Here is a 20,170-nt window from a genome sequence, read left to right on the forward strand (position 1 = left end):
ACCCTTGGGAAAATACTTTCATGAACGGCTTGGAAAATATAAAACAGGATTTTTGAATCCTTCTTCCTATTATCCCTTAACACATCTCTTTCTTGTTGAGATAAGGCATTGTATGATGTTGCATCTGCTGGTTCTTGAAAGCCATTCTCCACGAAATCCCAAATATCTTGAGAAGAAAACAGGGCCTTCATTTTAATAGCCCAATAATCATAATTTTTTCCATTAAACTGAGGTATTTGAGGATTAGTCAAACTTGTGCTTGATGTTGCCATCTCTGAGCATAAAAAACAACTTTCTACCTACTGGTAAATATGCTAAAAAACAATGCGGGCTCAAAACAATTTCCACTGTTAGTAAAAACACTTGTTTTTACACTAACATATTTTAACCCGCTCCGATACCATGTTAGAAAAATTTAGGAATTTAATTTTCGTTTTCATGGGGGGGAAAGAGGGAGAGTTATGAGTTTCGCGAAGCTACTTTCGTGAAACTAGGTTCGCTGATCCAGGTGGATGTTGGTGGCCACCCACCTATCCCATCTGGACCCCCATAACTGTCCCTTTCAATTTTTCAGTTTCCTTAATTATAGCGCAGTTTACTATTTTTAGCAGTTTTTCGGGACCTAAACTTTTGGAGCCGCTTTGAGGCCTTAAACGATGTTTTTTGGGAAATCTACAGTGAATGATTTCTTTGCATAAAGATTGTATTTTTCGTCGTAGTCCTCGAAGAGATCTTTCCAACGGGCTATCATGCACGTCAAACGGAGATAATACGACCAATTCGCAACCCCGGGAAGTTGATGTACCAACTTACCCAAAAACGGGGCCCACAATTTGGCATTTCATCTTCTAGGGTTAGGTTTTTGAATGTGAAAGGCTTTTCTATTGTTTCTCAACAATAAATAGTCCTTCGAGCCACATTGTAACACAGTTCAGAACAATTCAGAGGCATGTAGCCACACATCTCTTCTAAAAAATAAGCTACCATCGCCCTTGCTGGTTTACTTCCATTTCTGGTTGTAAGCATATTTCAGTATTTTCCATTAATGAAATGAAGTATTATTTCCGCTGCATATTTGTCTTTATGATTATCCCTGTATTTTATTGCGTTCTTGTTTAAATCCAGATCAGTGGTATCAGAGCGGTCTGCTTTTTCTCTGTTTTTTCTTTGCATGTCCCCAACGAGGTCGAGATATAAGGAGTTAGGGCTTGAACTGGTCGAACCTTTGCAAGACCAGCCTCGCAAATCTTGATGACCTCCCATGGCGGATGAGAAGAAAAATGAGGGGGTAGGAGATCCTATCAAAATCTTGCTCGAAGAATCCCTCGAGCGACAAAGGAACGCAATGATGGACAACTTTTCCCAGATCCTTCAGCAGCTACCCAGAGGTGACGCATCGGCTTCCAACAACTACTCTGGAAATGCCACACCCTTTAAGGTACAAGTTAATTTTGAAATCCCCATCTTCGAGGGTCAGATAGACGTAGATGCCGTAGATAAATGGTTAAATCTGCTAGATGGGTATTTTTCTGTTCATGAATTTTCATGTCGGGAAAAGATTGTTTTCGCTCTTCTCAAGGCATCCCCCCACATCAAGGACTGGTGGGAAACCTACTGCTTGCAGAAGGATGAAAGTACAGGCTCACTATTTTCAGCCGCACCCACTTAGAATGACTTCTGGGATGCCATCAAGGAGCAGTACTACCCTGTCAAAAGCTATGAGGACAAATACATCAAATGGATCACACTATGGCAGGGACGAGACCAAGATGTGCCAGAGTTCACAAACATTTTTCATACCCTTCGCACAGAATTGGGAATCAAAGATTCTGAGCTGCATCTGGTACTCAAATACCGCGGCTGCCTACATAGATACATCCAGGAAGAGATGGAGTTCTTGAACATCTCCTCACTCGGCACAGCATACCGATACGCTGTCAAAATCGAGCAAAAGTTCAAACAGAAGAAGCGAGACTTTGGATCTGCAAATTCGAAGCCCAAAGGACAAAGCCAAGGCGGGGTGACCCAAGAAAACCCCTCGAAGCCGCAAGAAAAGAACACCACCACGAAGCCGAAGAAGGACACAGGAAAGTGGTGTGAGTTCCACAAAAGTCCCACTCATAACACAAGTGAGTGTCGGACCAAGCAGTCGCTGGTGGTCGAGTTGAAGGCTTCCGAATCAGATGCATGTTCCGACCCTAAGCCAGAACCTGACAAGGGGAATGGAAAAGGGAAGCAGATCATTGATGTGGAGCCCAGCGCCACTATTGCCACCGCCAAGATCTAGAAAAATGAGCCCGAAGATCCAGAGGAGGGGGAACGTCTTTTCCACTCACAGATGTGGGTGAGGGGTTCGCCGCTGCAGTTCATTGTCGACAGTGGCAGCCAAAAGAACCTCATTTCAGCAGAGGTCGTGAAGCGGTTGGGCCTACCAACTACACCACACCTACAACCATACAGTATTGGGTGGCTTCATGAAGGACGAGATCTCAAAGTTCGCCAGCAGTGTCGCCTTCCCTACAACATCAAGCCCTTCACAGACGAGGTATTGTGTGATGTTACACCTCTGGATGTTTGTGATGTACTACTAGGCCAGCCATACTTGTGGACGCGACATGCTGTGTATGAGTCAAGGCCTCGCGCTGTCATTATTTCTTTGGATAATTCATTATACAGGATATCGGAGGTCGCCCCACCTACCGCCACCTCTTTGATCACTGCTAAGAAAGGTAGCAAGCTCATCTCATAGACTAGGAAATTTATTTTTTGTCTGGTTCGCTCCAAAGTAAGGGGAAGATCGTTGCTACATCCATGACCCCCACGAAGGGTTCCTCCACGTAGCAACAGTAAAGGGATACGGTCATGACAAAACATAGGAACAACTTCTCCTCACCCACAGGGGTACCACACAATTTTCAAGTGGGCAACAAAGTTTGGTTACATCTACAGAAAGAACGCCTTACCAGAACCCATCAAAAGCTCAAACCACTCCGACATGGTCCTTACACCAGTACCAAGGCTACAGGAAACAATGCTTTGAAGCACAACATTCCTCCATTCCTTCACTTGCACCGAGTGTTCAATGTGGACCATCGTCGACCATGCTTCCCACCATTTCTGGACACATCAGAGATTGCAGAACAGCTCACCAGAGACCCAGCTCAGCAGAAGCTTCCTAATCTCAAGGAGGAACTCAATGCAATGGGGACCATTGCTTCCTAAGGGGGGAGGAATGATCTAGGTCGATGTTGGTGGCCACCCACCTATCCCATCTGGACCCCCACAACTATCCCTTTCAATTTTTTAGTTTCCTTAATTATAGCGCAGTTTACTATTTTTAGCAGTTTTTCGGGTCCTAAACTTTTGGAACCGTTTTGAGGCCCTAAACGACGTTTTTTGGGAAATCTACCGACAATAATTTTTCTATCTAAAATTCGCCTTTTCCGTCGTAGTCCTCGGAGAGATCTTTCCAACGGGCTATCATGCACGTCAAACATAGATAATACGACACATTCGTGACCCTGGGAAGTTGATGTACCAACTTACCCAAAAACGGGGCCCACAATTTGGCGTTTCATCTTCTAGGGTTAGGTTTTGGAATGTGAAGGGTTTTTCCATTGTTTCTCAACAATAAATAGGCCTTCGAACCTCATTGTAACATAGTTTAGAACAGTTCAGAGGCATGTAGCCACACATCTCTTCTCAGAGATAAGCTACCATCGCCCTAGCTGATTTATTTCCATTTCTAGTTGTAAGCATATTTCAGTATTTTCCATTAATGAAATGAAGTATTATTTCTGCTGCATATCTGTCTTTATGATTATCCCTGTATTTTATTGCGTTCCTGTTTAAATCCGGATCATTCGCGCACGGTGAAGCAGATTTCGCGGAGCTACCTTCATGGACCTAGATTTCGCGGAGCTATTACACAGACTCAAAGATAAACAAGATAAGGCTGGAGCAACACACTAAAACTTAATATTCATTTCTTAAACATGAAAATACATTTACATGAGACTGCGGCACATTCACTAGGTAAAATAAAAGTTACAGTGATTTAAACTTACGTGGAATAACACACAGTAAAACAGAGTAACTATTGTTTTCACGCGCCCACCAAAATTTGCTCCACCATTTGCTCCATAGACTTGCACTCTTTTTCATTTGCCCTCTTACTCTCTAACCTCTCTACACAGTCAAAATGAGTTTTACATTCATATTTAACTCAGCATACAATTTTCACATTTAATTCATGACAGAGCAAAATAATTAATATGATGTTGTTGAGTGTGTTCAGAATCGTGCAGGTGTTTCTGGAGTGTGGGCAAAGGTCGCTGAATAAATACTTGCCCATATCTGTTTACCAAAGTACATAACTTCTTTAAATTCTTTTGCTGAGTTTCTAAATAGTTCGTGTCTGGCTTTAGTCCTTCTATCTTCAAGTAGAGATGCAACCAGCAAAAATAGGTCTGACAGGTATGGTTGCGGTCAGGCTATTTATTGAGGTGGTTGGGATTATTATTTCCAACGTGCTTGAATAGTTCACCATACGCGGGCACTATTTCTTACCTTCCCCTAAAGATTCATTTTCAACTATAATTCACAGAAATTTTTCTCATGTTGTTATTAAAAATGTCTTGGTTTTGATAAATTGGTATGATTAGGGATGCGGATAAAGCTCTGTTCGGGTTCACAAAGTTCGTAGTGCACCCGCTAACCAGGCTACTTTAATCCCACCAATTAATACACACTATTTAATCACTATTGAAATTACATCTTCTGATCTGTAACAATGTAAATATTTTATTAAAAAAGTCTTGCCCTCCTCATTTCATCAATATGGAAACATCTTCTCAATTTTAACAAATTAAATACTTTATTAAAAAATTATTTCCCTCTTGCTTTGTTAAGATGGGGAGAATTAGTGGTTTCGCATGGAATAACACGTACATTTCATTTGAGGTTCAGGTTTCTAAGCTTTTTAAAAAAGGATATAATTTTGTGTATTCATGATTTTGTTTGGAAAGAATTATACAACATTAGATACAAGAACAACATATCAATCCCATTAATATTAACAAATGTTCCAAATTACAAAGGAAATAACATGTTAACCAAGAGCAAAAGTTATGGAAATTCTTTTGAAAGTTTTAATATTTAATATATCTACATCATATCAATTTTCCGTATATTGAAATTTCAATGTCGATTTTTTTTCCATATCAAATCGAATTTGAAATTGACAACTGCGGTTTGGATAGTCACAGGAGTTGTGGTTCTAACAATTCAGAACCAAGTTCAATATTTCTTTCCCCTTGTCCCCATGGCAACTCGCAAACAGAGCTCTTCAATGTTGTGTTAAATGCTCAATCCATTCATCACTTTGGAACATAGGGATATATGTCAATGTGTTTCGCAATATTGTCAAGTATTCATTCTTTTTGCAAAAACTATGGATCGTTGCTTTTACTCATATTATTTGTCATGGCCGCATTGCAGGTAGGAAAACCAAACCGGCCATTGTAATACGTAACTATGATTTCTTTCAATTGGAAACGACTATGAACCTGTATCTTGTTTTCACTATTCTCATCGGGGTTAATAGAGAAAGGTCACATTCATACCAATCTCTCCATTCGACGGCAGGTTGCATCTTCGGAGGAGTTGGGCTGACAGCAATAGTATCAATATTCTTAACATCTTATGCCAAGAAGAGAAGACAACATCCTGATAGCTCTACTACAAAGGTAGAGAAATTCCTATAGGATTATGCTTATGAAGTGCCAATGCCAACCAAATATTCACTCTTAGACCTTAAGAAGATCATGAACAATTTTGCAGAAAAGTTGGGAGAAGGAGGTTATGGGGTGGTGTACAAGGGAAAGCTTTGGAACAACGCTTTAATGGCAGTCAAGCTTCTTGATAGTAATAGGCACAACCAAACAGAATTCATGAATGAAGTCACCACAATTGGACGGGTCCATTACATCAATTTGGTTCGGCTGTTGGGATATTGCTTCGAAAGTTGTACAAGTGCACTGGTCAGGCCTTCTAACTGACCCAACACAAGTGAAAAATGTGACTTGGCTTCAATTAAAATTTACCCTCCAATTTGCGAGATCATCGCTTCCACTTCATTCCTGAACACACCAGAATTCTTTGGCGAGTCTCGCGTTCCATTCCGAGAAAGAGAAGCCATGACTTTATGACAGAGAGGGTGAGATCACGCTTATCGTTCATAAATATCATTCAAATATTCTAAATATAATATATAATATATGACTATATTTTAAAACTAAATGAAGAAACTCTGAACAACCAACTATTTAAGATAATTACCGATATACAAATGATTTGCTAATTAGGTAATTTTTTTTAATATGCAAAATAATTTTCCCTAATTATAAAGATTATGTTTAATTTAAATATTAGAAAAAATTGTTTCAAATTAAAAAAAATAAAATAAAATATTACAGCAATTTTTAATTTAATTCATTGAAAATGAAACCATTTATAATTTTTCCTTTTTATATAAATATAGAGATATACATAAATACAAATAACCAATTTCAACTAAATTTCTTAACAAATTTAATATTTAGGAGATTAAAATTTAATATATAAAAAATTGTTTTATTCATTTTCATTAATTTAAAGAATTTAAAAATTAAGTAAATCTCAAGTTTTTTAAAATTAATAATTTAACGGGAGTGAAAGTTTTTTTAGACTATCACCAAATTATTTCAGGTGAGCGAGTTTTTTTTGAATAAAAGTAATGAATAAGCCTATATTTAGGTGGAATGGATTTTTTTTTGAATAAAAGGGATGAATAAACCTGCATTCAGATAGAATAGTTTAAATAACCTTGCATTCTCATTTCTCACTTGTAAGAAAACAATATATAACAAATTAAAAAAAAATCAAAAATAAATAAATACATATTAAATTTAACTACCCATTTTTCTTCATCTCCATACTTGCTTGCCCATATTTGTTTACCAAAGTACATAACTTCTTTAAATGAATTTGCTAAGTTTCTGAACGGTTTGCGTCTGGCTTCAGTCCTTCTATCTTCAAGCAGAGAGGCAACCTGCAAAAATACGTCTCACAGGTATGGCTACTGTCAGGTTGTTTATTGCGATGGTTGGGATTATTATTTCCAACACTCCCCCTTAATCACAACTACCACCATTCACAATTCCCAAACAGTTTACGAGATAAACAAAACTTTCACCTGCCAATGGCTTTGTGAAAATATTAGCAAATTGTTCGTGTGACGTGCAGTGCTGCAACACAATTTCATCATTGTTAATCAACTCTCTAATAAAATGATATTTAGCATCAACATGTTTGGTCCTTTTGTGGAAGACAAAATTCTTTGACAATGCAATTGCTGAGGTGTTGTCACAGAAAATAGTTGTCGCGCCCTCTTGGTCATGACGAGGATCCCTCAACATCCTTCTCATCTAAATTGTCTGACACACTGCTACTGTTGTTGCGACATATTCAGATTCTGGTGTTGACAGTGGCACTATTGGTTGCTTCTTGGAGGCCCATGAAATGGCTCTGGAACCCAAATGAAAAACATATCCTGACATGCTCTTTTTGTTATCGACACTACCTGCCCAATCACTATCAATGTAACCAAGCAGCCCGGAATCACTGGTTGATGTGTACAAAATGCCATACTAATTTGTCCCATTGACATACCTCAGGATCCTTTTCGCTGCTTGCCAATGTGTCTCCTTGGGTGCCTCCATGAACCTTGACACCAAACTTACTGCATATATTATATCTGGCCTAGTGGCGGTCAAATACATCAGGCTGCCTATCATGCTTTTGTATAATGTCGGATTGACATTGCTGCTACAATCTTCTTTGCTCAACTTCAACTCTATGACAGTTGGAGTTGGTGCAGACTTACAGTTCTGCATTTTAAACCTCTCCAAAATTTTTGCAACATACTTTGCTTGAGAGATAAAAATGTCATTTTCTGTTTGCTTCACTTCTATGCCCAAAAAATATCTTAACAATCCCAAGTCAGTCATTTCCAAATCACTCTTCATGACATGTTTGAAATCACCGATGAGGAAATCATCACTGCCTATAAAAATCAAATAATCTACATATAAGACAACAATGAGAATCTTACCTTCGCTGTCTTTGATGTAGAAAGTAGGCTCACCATCACATTTTTCGAAACCATTGTCCAACAAGTAAGCATCTATCTTGCTGTACCATGCGCACGGTGCTTGCTTAAACCCATAAAGAGCTTTCTTTAACCGATGTACTTTGTCTTCTTGGCCTTCAATCTCATAACCAAGCGATTGCACGACATACACTTCCTCTCTCAGAACTCCATTCAAGAACGCTGACTTTACATCCATCTGATACATTGTCCATTTATGCTGCGTGGCAATCACCACAACTGCGTGCACTGTCTCCATCCGCGCGACTGGTGTGAACATCTTCGCGTAATCTCTTCCATGCTGCTACTTATATCCTTTGACAATTAGCCTTGCTTTGTGCCTTTCAATCTTTCCCTCAATGTTGCTTTTCGTCTTATAGACCCACTTCTCTCCAATGACATGTTTTCCTTTCGGATGGCTCACTAACTCCTGTATGTCATTCCTTTTTATTGCTTCTATTTCTTCCTTCATTGCCGCAACCCATTTTTCTTCTTTGACTGCATCTTCAAAGTGGATTGGGTCATCTACATGACAAAATAATGCAAATAAGGAATTTAGACCTGCGCTACTATCAACTTCATCTTGCTCATAAATTTCATTTAAATTTCTAAATTTTCCCCTTTTGTGCTTGCTGAAGATGGGCTTGACATGTCACTTGGTGTCACGCTTCGCGGTGTGCTTGGAGAAGCAAATCGCTGGCTGCGCGAAACTATCCTATTATTTGTTGATGGCGTTGCTTGCTATCTGCTTTCCTGCGCTTGAATAGGAGTAGAGGGAGTCAAAGTTGAGGAATTACTTGCTGATGTTAATTCCTTTTTGTCCTCATTTGGTATGCATGCTTTGACATTGATTGTCTTTTCTAAACTTCCATCCCATGCTTCCTCTTCTATGAACTGCACATCTCTGCTGATTACGACTTTCTTGGTTAATGGATTGTAGAGTTTGTATGCCTTGGATTCATGACTGTATCCAACAAATATGCATTTCTCCCCCTTGTTGTCCAACTTCTTTCTTAACTCATCTGGGACATGTGCATAAGCCACAAATCCAAAAGCTTTCATGTGAGTGACATTTTGTTTTCTTCCACTCCATGCCTCTTCAGGAACAATGTTCTAGATGCTTTTGGTTGGACATCTATTCAAGATATATGCTACACAAGTGACAGCTTTAGCCCAATAGTCATTTGGCAAATGTTTTGCCTTCAACATACTCCTTGCCATCTCCATAATGGTCCTATTCTTCCTTTCTGCCACACCATTTTGCTGCGGTGTATATCTTGTTCTAAACTTCTTGTGAATTCCATGCTGCCTGCAAAATTGAAGGAAGTCATTTGAGATGTATTCTCCACCTCTATCAGCCCAAAGGATTTTGATGTAGTCTCCACTTTGCTTTTCAACAAGAGCCTTTTATTGGCAAAAGCGCTCAAACACTTCACTTTTATGTTTTAGGAGAAAGACCCATGTCTTCCTTGTGTAGTCATCTATGAAGGTCAGTACATAGTCACTCCCACCAATTGATGGTGTCTGCATTGGTCCACATAAATATAAGTGGACAATCTCTAAAGGTGCCTCTGCCCTCACTGACTTTCCTGCTAAAAATGTCTCTCTATGTTGCTTGCCCAAGATACATACTTCACATATGTTGTCTGGTTTTTCTACAAGTGGTAAACCCTTCACCATGCCTTTCCTATACAGCAAATTCCAACCTCCAAAGTTGAGATGTCAAAAATCTCAAGTGCCATAACTAGTTTTCATATTTTACCTCTTCTTGAAAGTTTATTTGTGTGACAGCTGCCCCTTCTCTTCCATTTTCTTGTGAGTTCATAGATAGTTGTGCTTGTGCACCTTCTTTCTGCAAATCTGATATTATTTTTAGGGGAAACATTCTATTTTTTGTCATCTGAACCTTTGCAATCAATTGTCTGCTTGGAGGCCTATCCAAAATTGTGCACACATCATTTTTGAAGAAGACATTGTAGCCTTTCTGCATGAGCTGTCCAACACTCATGAGATTATGTTTTAGACCGGGGACAAAGTAAACATCAGAGATGTATTTCTTCTCCCCCTTATTTGTTAGGATATTAACTCTTCATTTTCCCATGACAGAGACTTTGCTATCAGTCCCTAATGTCACTTCATATTTCACACTTTCATCTAGATCAGAAAACATTTCTATGTTTCCTGACATGTGGTTGCTACACCCTGAATCTAGATACCATATATCACTCTGTTTTTCTTGTGCTACATTACAAGATAAAAACATGCTATCATGGTTCTGATTTGAAATTTACACTTGGTTTGTTACTAATATCATATTGCTTCTTTCTACATTCATTTGCATAATGACCATACTTCTTACAGTAATGACATTGAACTTGAGATTTATAGTACCTCTGACCTTGTGCTTGATTTTGGCTTGTGCCTTGACTTGGATTTTGATTCCTTCCTCTTCCATTTGAGCTTGAAGGGCTGCTTCTTCCACCTCTATGTGGGCTTCTTCCTTTTCCTCTAGCATATGATCTTCCTCTGCCTCGACCTTGACCAAATGATACTTGTTTTTGAAGGCATGCTCCAATGAGGATCTTGCTGCTCTATTCAGTCTAACTTCATGAGAAATCAGTGATGCATTGAGCTCATCCACTGAAAACTGTGAGAGATCCTTTGTCTCTTTTATGACCACAACAATGGCCTCAAACCTTACTGGCAAACTTCTCAAAACTTTCTCAACTATTCTTCTTTCCTCAAGTGTCTCACCATGAGACTTGATTTGAGTAACCACCCCACTTACATGTGTAAAAAGCGAGTCTATATTATCAGACTCTTTCATAAAAAGTGTTTCAAAATATCTCCTCAACATTTGTAGCTTTGTTGTCTTTACTTTTGCCATGCCTTGGTACGCTATCTAGAGGGTGTCCCATGCTTGCTTGGACTTCGTTGTTGCTGCAACCCTTGGGAAAATACTTTCATGAACCGCTTGGAAAATATAAAACAGGATTTTTGAATCCTTCTTCCTATTATCCCTTAACACATCTCTTTCTTGTTGAGATAAGGCATTGTATGATGTTGCATCTGCTGGTTCTTGAAAGCCATTCTCCACGAAATCCCAAATATCTTGAGAAGAAAACGGGGCCTTCATTTTAATAGCCCAATAATCATAATTTTTTCCATTAAACTGAGGTATTTGAGGATTAGTCAAACTTGTGCTTGATGTTGCCATCTCTGAGCATAAAAAACAACTTTCTACCTACTGGTAAATATGCTAAAAAACAATGCGGGCTCAAAACAATTTCCACTGTTAGTAAAAACACTTGTTTTTACACTAACATATTTTAACCCGCTCCGATACCATGTTAGAAAAATTTAGGAATTTAATTTTCGTTTTCATGGGGGGGAGAGACGGAGAGTTATGAGTTTCGCGAAGCTACTTTCGTGAAACTAGGTTCGCTGATCCAGGTGGATGTTGGTGGCCACCCACCTATCCCATCTGGACCCCCATAACTGTCCCTTTCAATTTTTCAGTTTCCTTAATTATAGCGCAGTTTACTATTTTTAGCAGTTTTTCGGGACCTAAACTTTTGGAGCCGCTTTGAGGCCCTAAACGATGTTTTCTGGGAAATCTACAACGAATGATTTCTTTGCATAAAGATTGTCTTTTTCGTCGTAGTCCTCGAAGAGATCTTTCCAACGGGCTATCATGCACGTCAAACGGAGATAATACGACCAATTCGCAACCCTGGGAAGTTGATGTACCAACTTACCCAAAAACGGGGCCCACAATTTGGCATTTCATCTTCTAGGGTTAGGTTTTTGAATGTGAAAGGCTTTTCTATTGTTTCTCAACAATAAATAGTCCTTCGAGCCACATTGTAACATAGTTCAGAACAGTTCAGAGGCATGTAGCCACACATCTCTTCTCAAAAATAAGCTACCATCGCCCTTGCTGGTTTACTTCCATTTCTGGTTGTAAGCATATTTCAGTATTTTCCATTAATGAAATGAAGTATTATTTCCACTGCATATTTGTCTTTATGATTATCCCTGTATTTTATTGCGTTCTTGTTTAAATCCAGATCAGTGGTATCAGAGCGGTCTGCTTTTTCTCTGTTTTTTCTTTGCATGTCCCCAACGAGGTCGAGATATAAGGAGTTAGGGCTTGAACTGGTCGAACCTTTGCAAGACCAGCCTCGCAAATCTTGATGACCTCCCATGGCGGATGAGAAGAAAAACGAGGGGGTAGGAGATCCTATCAAAATCTTGCTCGAAGAATCCCTCGAGCGACAAAGGAACGCAATGATGGAAAACTTTTCCCAGATCCTTCAGCAGCTACCCAGAGGTGACGCATCGGCTTCCAACAAATACTCTGGAAATGCCACACCCTTTAAGGTACAAGTTAATTTTGAAATCCCCATCTTCGAGGGTCAGATAGACGTAGATGCCGTAGATAAATGGTTAAATCTGCTAGATGGGTATTTTTCTGTTCATGAATTTTCATGTCGGGAAAAGATTGTTTTCGCTCTTCTCAAGGCATCCCCCCACATCAAGGACTGGTGGGAAACCTACTGCGAGCAGAAGGATGAAAGTACAGGCTCACTATTTTCAGCCGCACCCACTTAGAATGACTTCTGGGATGCCATCAAGGAGCAGTACTACCCTGTCAAAAGCTATGAGGACAAATACATCAAATGGACCACACTATGGCAGGGACGAGACCAAGATGTGCCAGAGTTCACAAACATTTTTCATACCCTTCACACACAATTGGGAATCAAAGATTCTGAGTTGCATCTGGTACTCAAATACCGCGGCTGCCTACACAGATACATCCAGGAAGAGATGGAGTTCTTGAACATCTCCTCACTCGGCACAGCATACCGATACGCTGTCAAAATCGAGCAAAAGTTCAAACAGAAGAAGTGAGACTTTGGATCTGCAAATTCGAAGCCCAAAGGACAAAGCCAAGGCGGGGTGACCGCAAGAAAAGAACACCACCACGAAGCCGAAGAAGGACACAGGAAAGTGGTGTGAGTTCCACAAAAGTCCCACTCATAACACAAGTGAGTGTCGGACCAAGCAGTCGCTGGTGGTCGAGTTGAAGGCTTCCGAATCAGATGCATGTTCCGACCCTTAGCCAGAACCTGACAAGGGGAATGGAAAAGGGAAGCAGATCATTGATGTGGAGCCCAGCGCCACTATTGCCACTGCCAAGATCTAGAAAAATGAGCCCGAAGATCCAGAGGAGGGGGAACGTCTTTTCCACTCACAGATGTGGGTGAGGGGTTCGCTGCTGCAGTTCATTGTCGACAGTGGCAGCCAAAAGAACCTCATTTCAGCAGAGGTCGTGAAGTGGTTGGGCCTACCAACTACACCACACCTACAGCCATACAGTATTGGGTGGCTTCATGAAGGACGAGATCTCAAGGTTCGCCAGCAGTGCCACCTTCCCTACAGCATCAAGCCCTTCACAGACGAGGTATTGTGTGATGTTACACCTCTAGATGTTTGTGATGTACTACTAGGCCAGCCATACTTGTGGACGCGACATGCTGTGTATGAGTCAAGGCCTCGCGCTGTCATTATTTCTTTGGATAATTCATTATACAGGATATCGGAGGTCGCCCCACCTACCGCCACCTCTTTGATCACTACTAAGAAAGGTAGCAAGCTCATCTCATAGACTAGGAAATTTATTTTTTGTCTGGTTCGCTCCAAAGTAAGGGGAAGATCGTTGCTACATCCATGACCCCCACGAAGGGTTCCTCCACGTAGCAACAGTAAAGGGATACGGTCATGACAAAACATAGGAACAACTTCTCCTCACCCACAGGGGTACCACACAATTTTCAAGTGGGCAACAAAGTTTGGTTACATCTACAGAAATAACGCCTTACCAGAACCCATCAAAAGCTCAAACCACTCCGACATGGTCCTTACACCAGTACCAAGGCTATGGGAAACAATGCTTTGAAGCACAACATTCCTCCATTCCTTCACTTGCACCGAGTGTTCAATGTGGACCATCGTCGACCATGCTTCCCACCATTTCTGGACACATCAGAGATTGCAGAACAGCTCACCAGAGACCCAGCTCAGCAGAAGCTTCCTAATCTCAAGGAGGAACTCAATGCAATGGGGACCATTGCTTCCTAAGGGGGGAGGAATGATCTAGGTGGATGTTGGTGGCCACCCACCTATCCCATCTGGACCCCCACAACTATCCCTTTCAATTTTTTAGTTTCCTTAATTATAGCGCAGTTTACTATTTTTAGCAGTTTTTCGGGTCCTAAACTTTCGGAACCGTTTTGAGGCCCTAAACGACGTTTTTTGGGAAATCTACCGACAATAATTTTTCTATCTAAAATTCATCTTTTCCGTCGTAGTCCTCGGAGAGATCTTTCCAACGGGCTATCATGCACGTCAAACATAGATAATACGACACATTCGCGACCCTGGGAAGTTGATGTACCAACTTACCCAAAAACGGGGCCCACAATTTGGCGTTTCATCTTCTAGGGTTAGGTTTTGGAATGTGAAGGGTTTTTCCATTGTTTCTCAACAATAAATAGGCCTTCGAACCTCATTGTAACATAGTTTAGAACAGTTCAGAGGCATGTAGCCACACATCTCTTCTCAGAGATAAGCTACCATCGCCCTAGCTGATTTATTTCCATTTCTAGTTGTAAGCATATTTCAGTATTTTCCATTAATGAAATGAAGTATTATTTCTGCTGCATATCTGTCTTTATGATTATCCCTGTATTTTATTGCGTTCCTGTTTAAATCCGGATCATTCGCGCACGGTGAAGCAGATTTCGCGGAGCTACCTTCATGGACCTAGATTTCGCGGAGCTATTACACAGACTCAAAGATAAACAAGATAAGGCTGGAGCAACACACTAAAACTTAATATTCATTTCTTAAACATGAAAATACATTTACATGAGACTGCGGCACATTCACTAGGTAAAATAAAAGTTACAGTGATTTAAACTTACGTGGAATAACACACAGTAAAACAGAGTAACTATTGTTTTCACGCGCCCACCAAAATTTGCTCCACCATTTGCTCCATAGACTTGCACTCTTTTTCATTTGCCCTCTTACTCTCTAACCTCTCTACACAGTCAAAATGAGTTTTACATTCATATTTAACTCAGCATACAATTTTCACATTTAATTCATGACAGAGCAAAATAATTAATATGATGTTGTTGAGTGTGTTCAGAATCGTGCAGGTGTTTCTGGAGAGTGGGCAAAGGTCGCTGAATAAATACTTGCCCATATTTGTTTACCAAAGTACATAACTTCTTTAAATTCTTTTGCTGAGTTTCTAAATAGTTCGTGTCTGGCTTTAGTCCTTCTATCTTCAAGTAGAGATGCAACCAGCAAAAATACGTCTGACAGGTATGGTTGCGGTCAGGCTATTTATTGAGGTGGTTGGGATTATTATTTCCAACGTGCTTGAATAGTTCACCATACGCGGGCACTATTTCTTACCTTCCCCTAAAGATTCATTTTCAACTATAATTCACAGAAATTTTTCTCCTGTTGTTATTAAAAATGTCTTGGTTTTGATAAATTGGTATGATTAGGGATGCGGATAAAGCTCTGTTCGGGTTCACAAAGTTCGTAGTGCACCCGCTAACCAGGCTACTTTAATCCCACCAATTAATACACACTATTTAATCACTATTGAAATTACATCTTCTGATCTGTAACAATGTAAATATTTTATTAAAAAAGTCTTGCCCTCCTCATTTCATCAATATGGAAACATCTTCTCAATTTTAACAAATTAAATACTTTATTAAGAAATTATTTCCCTCTTGCTTTGTTAAGATGGGTAGAATTAGTGGTTTCGCATGGAATAACACATACATTTCATTTGAGGTTCAGGTTTCTCAGCTTTTTAAAAAAGGATATAATTTTGTGTATTCATGATTTTGTTTGGAAATAATTATACAACATTAGATACAAGAACAACATATCAATCCCATTAATATTAACAAATGTTTCAAATTACAAAGGAAATAACATGTTAACCAAGAGCAAAAGTTATGGAAATTCTTTTGAAAGTTTTAATATTTAATATATCTACATCATATCAATTTTCCGTATATTGAAATTTCAATGTCGATTTTTTTTCCATATCAAATCGAATTTGAAATTGACAACTGCGGTTTGGATAGTCACAGGAGTTGTGGTTCTAACAATTCAGAACCAAGTTCAATATTTCTTTCCCCTTGTCCCCATGGCAACTCGCAAACAGAGCTCTTCAATGTTGTCGTTAAATGCTCAATCCATTCATCACTTTGGAACATAGGGATATATGTCAATGTGTTTCGCAATATTGTCAAGTATTCATTCTTTTTGCAAAAACTATGGATCGTTGCTTTTACTCATATTATTTGTCATGGCCGCATTGCAGGTAGGAAAACCAAACCGGCCATTGTAATACGTAACTATGATTTCTTTCAATTGGAAACGACTATGAACCTGTATCTTGTTTTCACTATTCTCATCGGGGTTAATAGAGAAAGGTCACATTCATACCAATCTCTCCATTCAACTGCAGGTTGCATCTTCGGAGGAGTTGGGCTGACAGCAATAGTATCAATATTCTTAACATCTTATGCCAAGAAGAGAAGACAACATCCTGATAGCTCTACTACAAAGGTAGAGAAATTCCTATAGGATTATGCTTATGAAGTGCCAATGCCAACTAAATATTCACTCTTAGACCTTAAGAAGATCATGAACAATTTTGCAGAAAAGTTGGGAGAAGGAGGTTATGGGGTGGTGTACAAGGGAAAGCTTTGGAACAACGCTTTAATGGCAGTCAAGCTTCTTGATAGTAATAGGCACAACCAAACAGAATTCATGAATGAAGTCACCACAATTGGACGGGTCCATTACATCAATTTGGTTCGGCTGTTGGGATATTGCTTCGAAAGTTGTACAAGTGCACTGGTCTATGAATACATGATCAATGGATCTCTAGAGAAGTTTATATTTGCCAAAAGAGAGAATGGGAAATTTTAAGGTGGGAGCAATTGTATTCAATTGCTTTGTGTGTGGCTCGTGGAATTGCTTATTTACATCATGATTGCGAAAAACGCATCATACACTTCGACATCAAACCTCAAAATATATTGCTCAATGCCGACTTCACCCCTAAAGTTGCTAATTTTGGTCTAGCAAAAATGTGTGGGAAGGGAGAAGATCACATTTCGATCACGGCGTCGAGAAGGACGCCCAGATATGTTGCGCCAGAGGTGTGGTCGTGAGATATGGGTCCTGCTACTAATAAATCAAATGTCTATAGTTTTGGAATGTTGTTGCTAGAGATTGTTGGTGGCAGAAAGAATATCGATGTCTACGTAAACTGGTCCAGTCAGTTATACTTCCCGGAGTGGGCCTCCGAGCTGATTGAGAGCAGCGAGTTGGGGATGAGATTGAGAGGTGGGGAAATAGAAGTTGCAGATGAGGAGAAGGTGAAAAGACTCGCAAAAGTTGGATTGTCGTGCATTCAGTACAACTCTAGAGATCGTCCTTGTATGACGAGGGTTGTCCAAATGTTAGAAGGAAATGGAGAGGACGTTCTCAATCTTCCGTTACCCTTCAATTCCTTGGCTACGCCTGAAAATCCTATGCTATCTTCCAGTGTAAATTCTTCTTTATTTGAATTTATATCGTAGCTTTCCATATTTGATCGTCTTTTGTGTTGGAAGAATGGGCAGAGCACAAAATGCTTTGATACCCTATGAAAGAAACAAAGGAGGGCAGCGCTCTAATACTAATTAAAAGTCACAGAGCACAGCGCTCAGATACAAAACAATATGCAAACTCAGATTACTGATCAACAGTAAATCATAACTAATCAAATTTCACACATGACAAATTTACAGTCACAGCTTGACGCATCAAACAGGGAGTTGTTTGGAACAGAAAGGGAAATTCAACGATTGCGCAAAGCAATTGCGTTTGGAATTTCTGATAATTGCAGAACAAAAAAAACTAACAGAGAATAATACTCTGTTTCTTAACATAGAAGACAGAGTTTTTTCACACACACAAAAAACTTGTATTCATTAGCAAGACTGACTGTTACAAAATTCTTCCTCTAACAGAGGGATTACAACATCACTGCCTCAATAGTAGCCTCTATCTGAACCGCTGCCCTTTTCTCATCCTCTACAGGTCAAAAACCACCGTGGATCCTTGAGCTCCTCTGTTCTTCCTCGCTCTGGGCAACGGGCTACCATTCAACAACCATAATAAATTTACATTAAATCGCACCTTGGTTAACGACTTGATAGGGGTATGGCAGTGATGGATTCATCAATGCAAGGGGTATGGAAAAGGACTGGCGCTTCAGTTGAAAGTAATATTTCAACACTCCCCTTTAATTTCAATTGCTTGGTTATCAGTCATACCCAGAAACTTCCTCAAAAACTTAAAACTTTTCTACCCCAATGGTTTGGTCAAAATATCTGCAACCTGCTCCTGAGTTCTGCAGTGTTCTAAGACAATTTCTCCATTGTTTACCAATTCCCTGATGTAATGAAACTTTCTGTCAATGTGTTTTGTTCTCTTATGAAACACAGAATTCTTGGATAATGCAATAGCTGAGCTATTGTCACAAAAAATCACAGTTCCTTTTGCTTGCTCTTGGCATAAACTCCTTAACATCCTTCTCATCCAAATTGCTTGACACGTTGCTGTTGTAGCTACCACATATTCTACCTCTGCTGTAGACAACGCTATAATAGGTTGTTTTTTAGAAGCTCATGAAATAGCTTCTGAACCCATCTGAAAAACATAACCGGATGCGCTTTTCCGATCATCTACACTTCCAGCCTAATCACTATCAGTGTATCCAATTAAATCTGAACGTTCTGAAGCAGTATATAAAATGCCAAACCTTTTAGTACCTTTAACATACCTCAGAATCCTTTTTGATGCCTGCTAATGTGCTTCTTTTGGCCTCTCCATGAATCTGGAAGTCAAACTAACAACATACATTATATCCGGCCTAGTTGCAGTCAAATACATGAGGCTGCCAACTATGCTCTTGTACAAACTAGGATCAAAATCCTTGTTGTTGTCCTCTTTGCTGAGTTTTAATCCCATCACTATTGGAGTGATTGCTGCTTTGCTCTCCTGCATATTAAATCTTTCCAACACTGCATTAACATATTTCACTTGTGAGATAAAAATCCCATTTCCATTTTGTTCTACTTCTATTCCTAAGAAGTATCTCAGCAAACCCATGTCAGTCATTTTAATTCTTCTTTCATGACTGTTTTGAAATTTTCAATAAGGTAATCATCATTACCTGTGAAAATAACATCATCAACATATAACACAACAATTAGTATTTTACCATCCTTTTCTTTGATGTAGAGGGTGGATTCTCCCTCACACTTTTCAAATCCATTTTCCAGTAGATAGGAATCTATCCTACTGTACCACGCTCTTGGTGCTTACTTCAGCCCATAAAGAGCTTTCTTCAATCTGCAAAATTTGTGCTCTTGGCCTTTCTTTTCATAGCCTAGGGGTTGTTCAATGTAAACCTCTTCCATTAACACTCCATTTAGGAATGCTAACTTCACGTCCATTTGGTAAACTTTCCACTTGTTTTGTGCTTCTATAGAAATCACTGCTCTCACGGTTTCCATTCTAGCAACCGGTGCGAAAGTTTCCTCATAGTCTCTCCCATGCTGCTGCTTATATCCTTTGACAACAAGTCTTGCCTTGTGTCTTTCTATTTTGCCTTCAGCATTACTCTTGGTCTTGTAGACCCATTTAACCCCAATCACTTCCTTTCCTTTTGGTAGTTCAACTAAATCCCATGTCTTGTTTCTTTCTATGGCATTGATATCCTCATCCATAGCTTCTAACCATTTCCTATCCTTAATTGCTTCTTCGAAATGAACAAGGTCATCAACATGACAATATAAAGCAAACAAAGAGTTCATACCT

The 20,170-nt window shown here is 39.5% G+C and overlaps 1 protein-coding gene across 1 annotated transcript; it reads left to right on the forward strand.

Annotated features, from left to right (window-relative positions):
- Positions 1 to 17,475: 17,475 nt before the first annotated feature.
- LOC149175719 (rust resistance kinase Lr10-like) lies at positions 17,476 to 17,883 on the forward strand. Its single transcript, XM_089421217.1, has one exon. It carries the CDS (start codon positions 17,476 to 17,478, stop codon positions 17,881 to 17,883), a length of 408 nt encoding a protein of 135 aa, XP_089277343.1.
- The last annotated feature ends 2,287 nt before the right edge of the window (positions 17,884 to 20,170 follow it).

Source organism: Pinus tabuliformis, chromosome 4_1 (assembly GCF_031772625.1).
Source record: "Pinus tabuliformis cultivar Carrire ecotype Pingquan chromosome 4_1, CPIR1, whole genome shotgun sequence".
In the NCBI taxonomy this organism is placed as follows: Eukaryota; Viridiplantae; Streptophyta; class Pinopsida; order Pinales; family Pinaceae; genus Pinus; species Pinus tabuliformis.

What these genes read in the sequence shown, in the direction of transcription:
- LOC149175719 (XM_089421217.1), top strand. Translation starts at nt 17,476, where the DNA reads ATGGGTCCTGCTACTAATAAATCAAATGTCTATAGTTTTGGAATGTTG.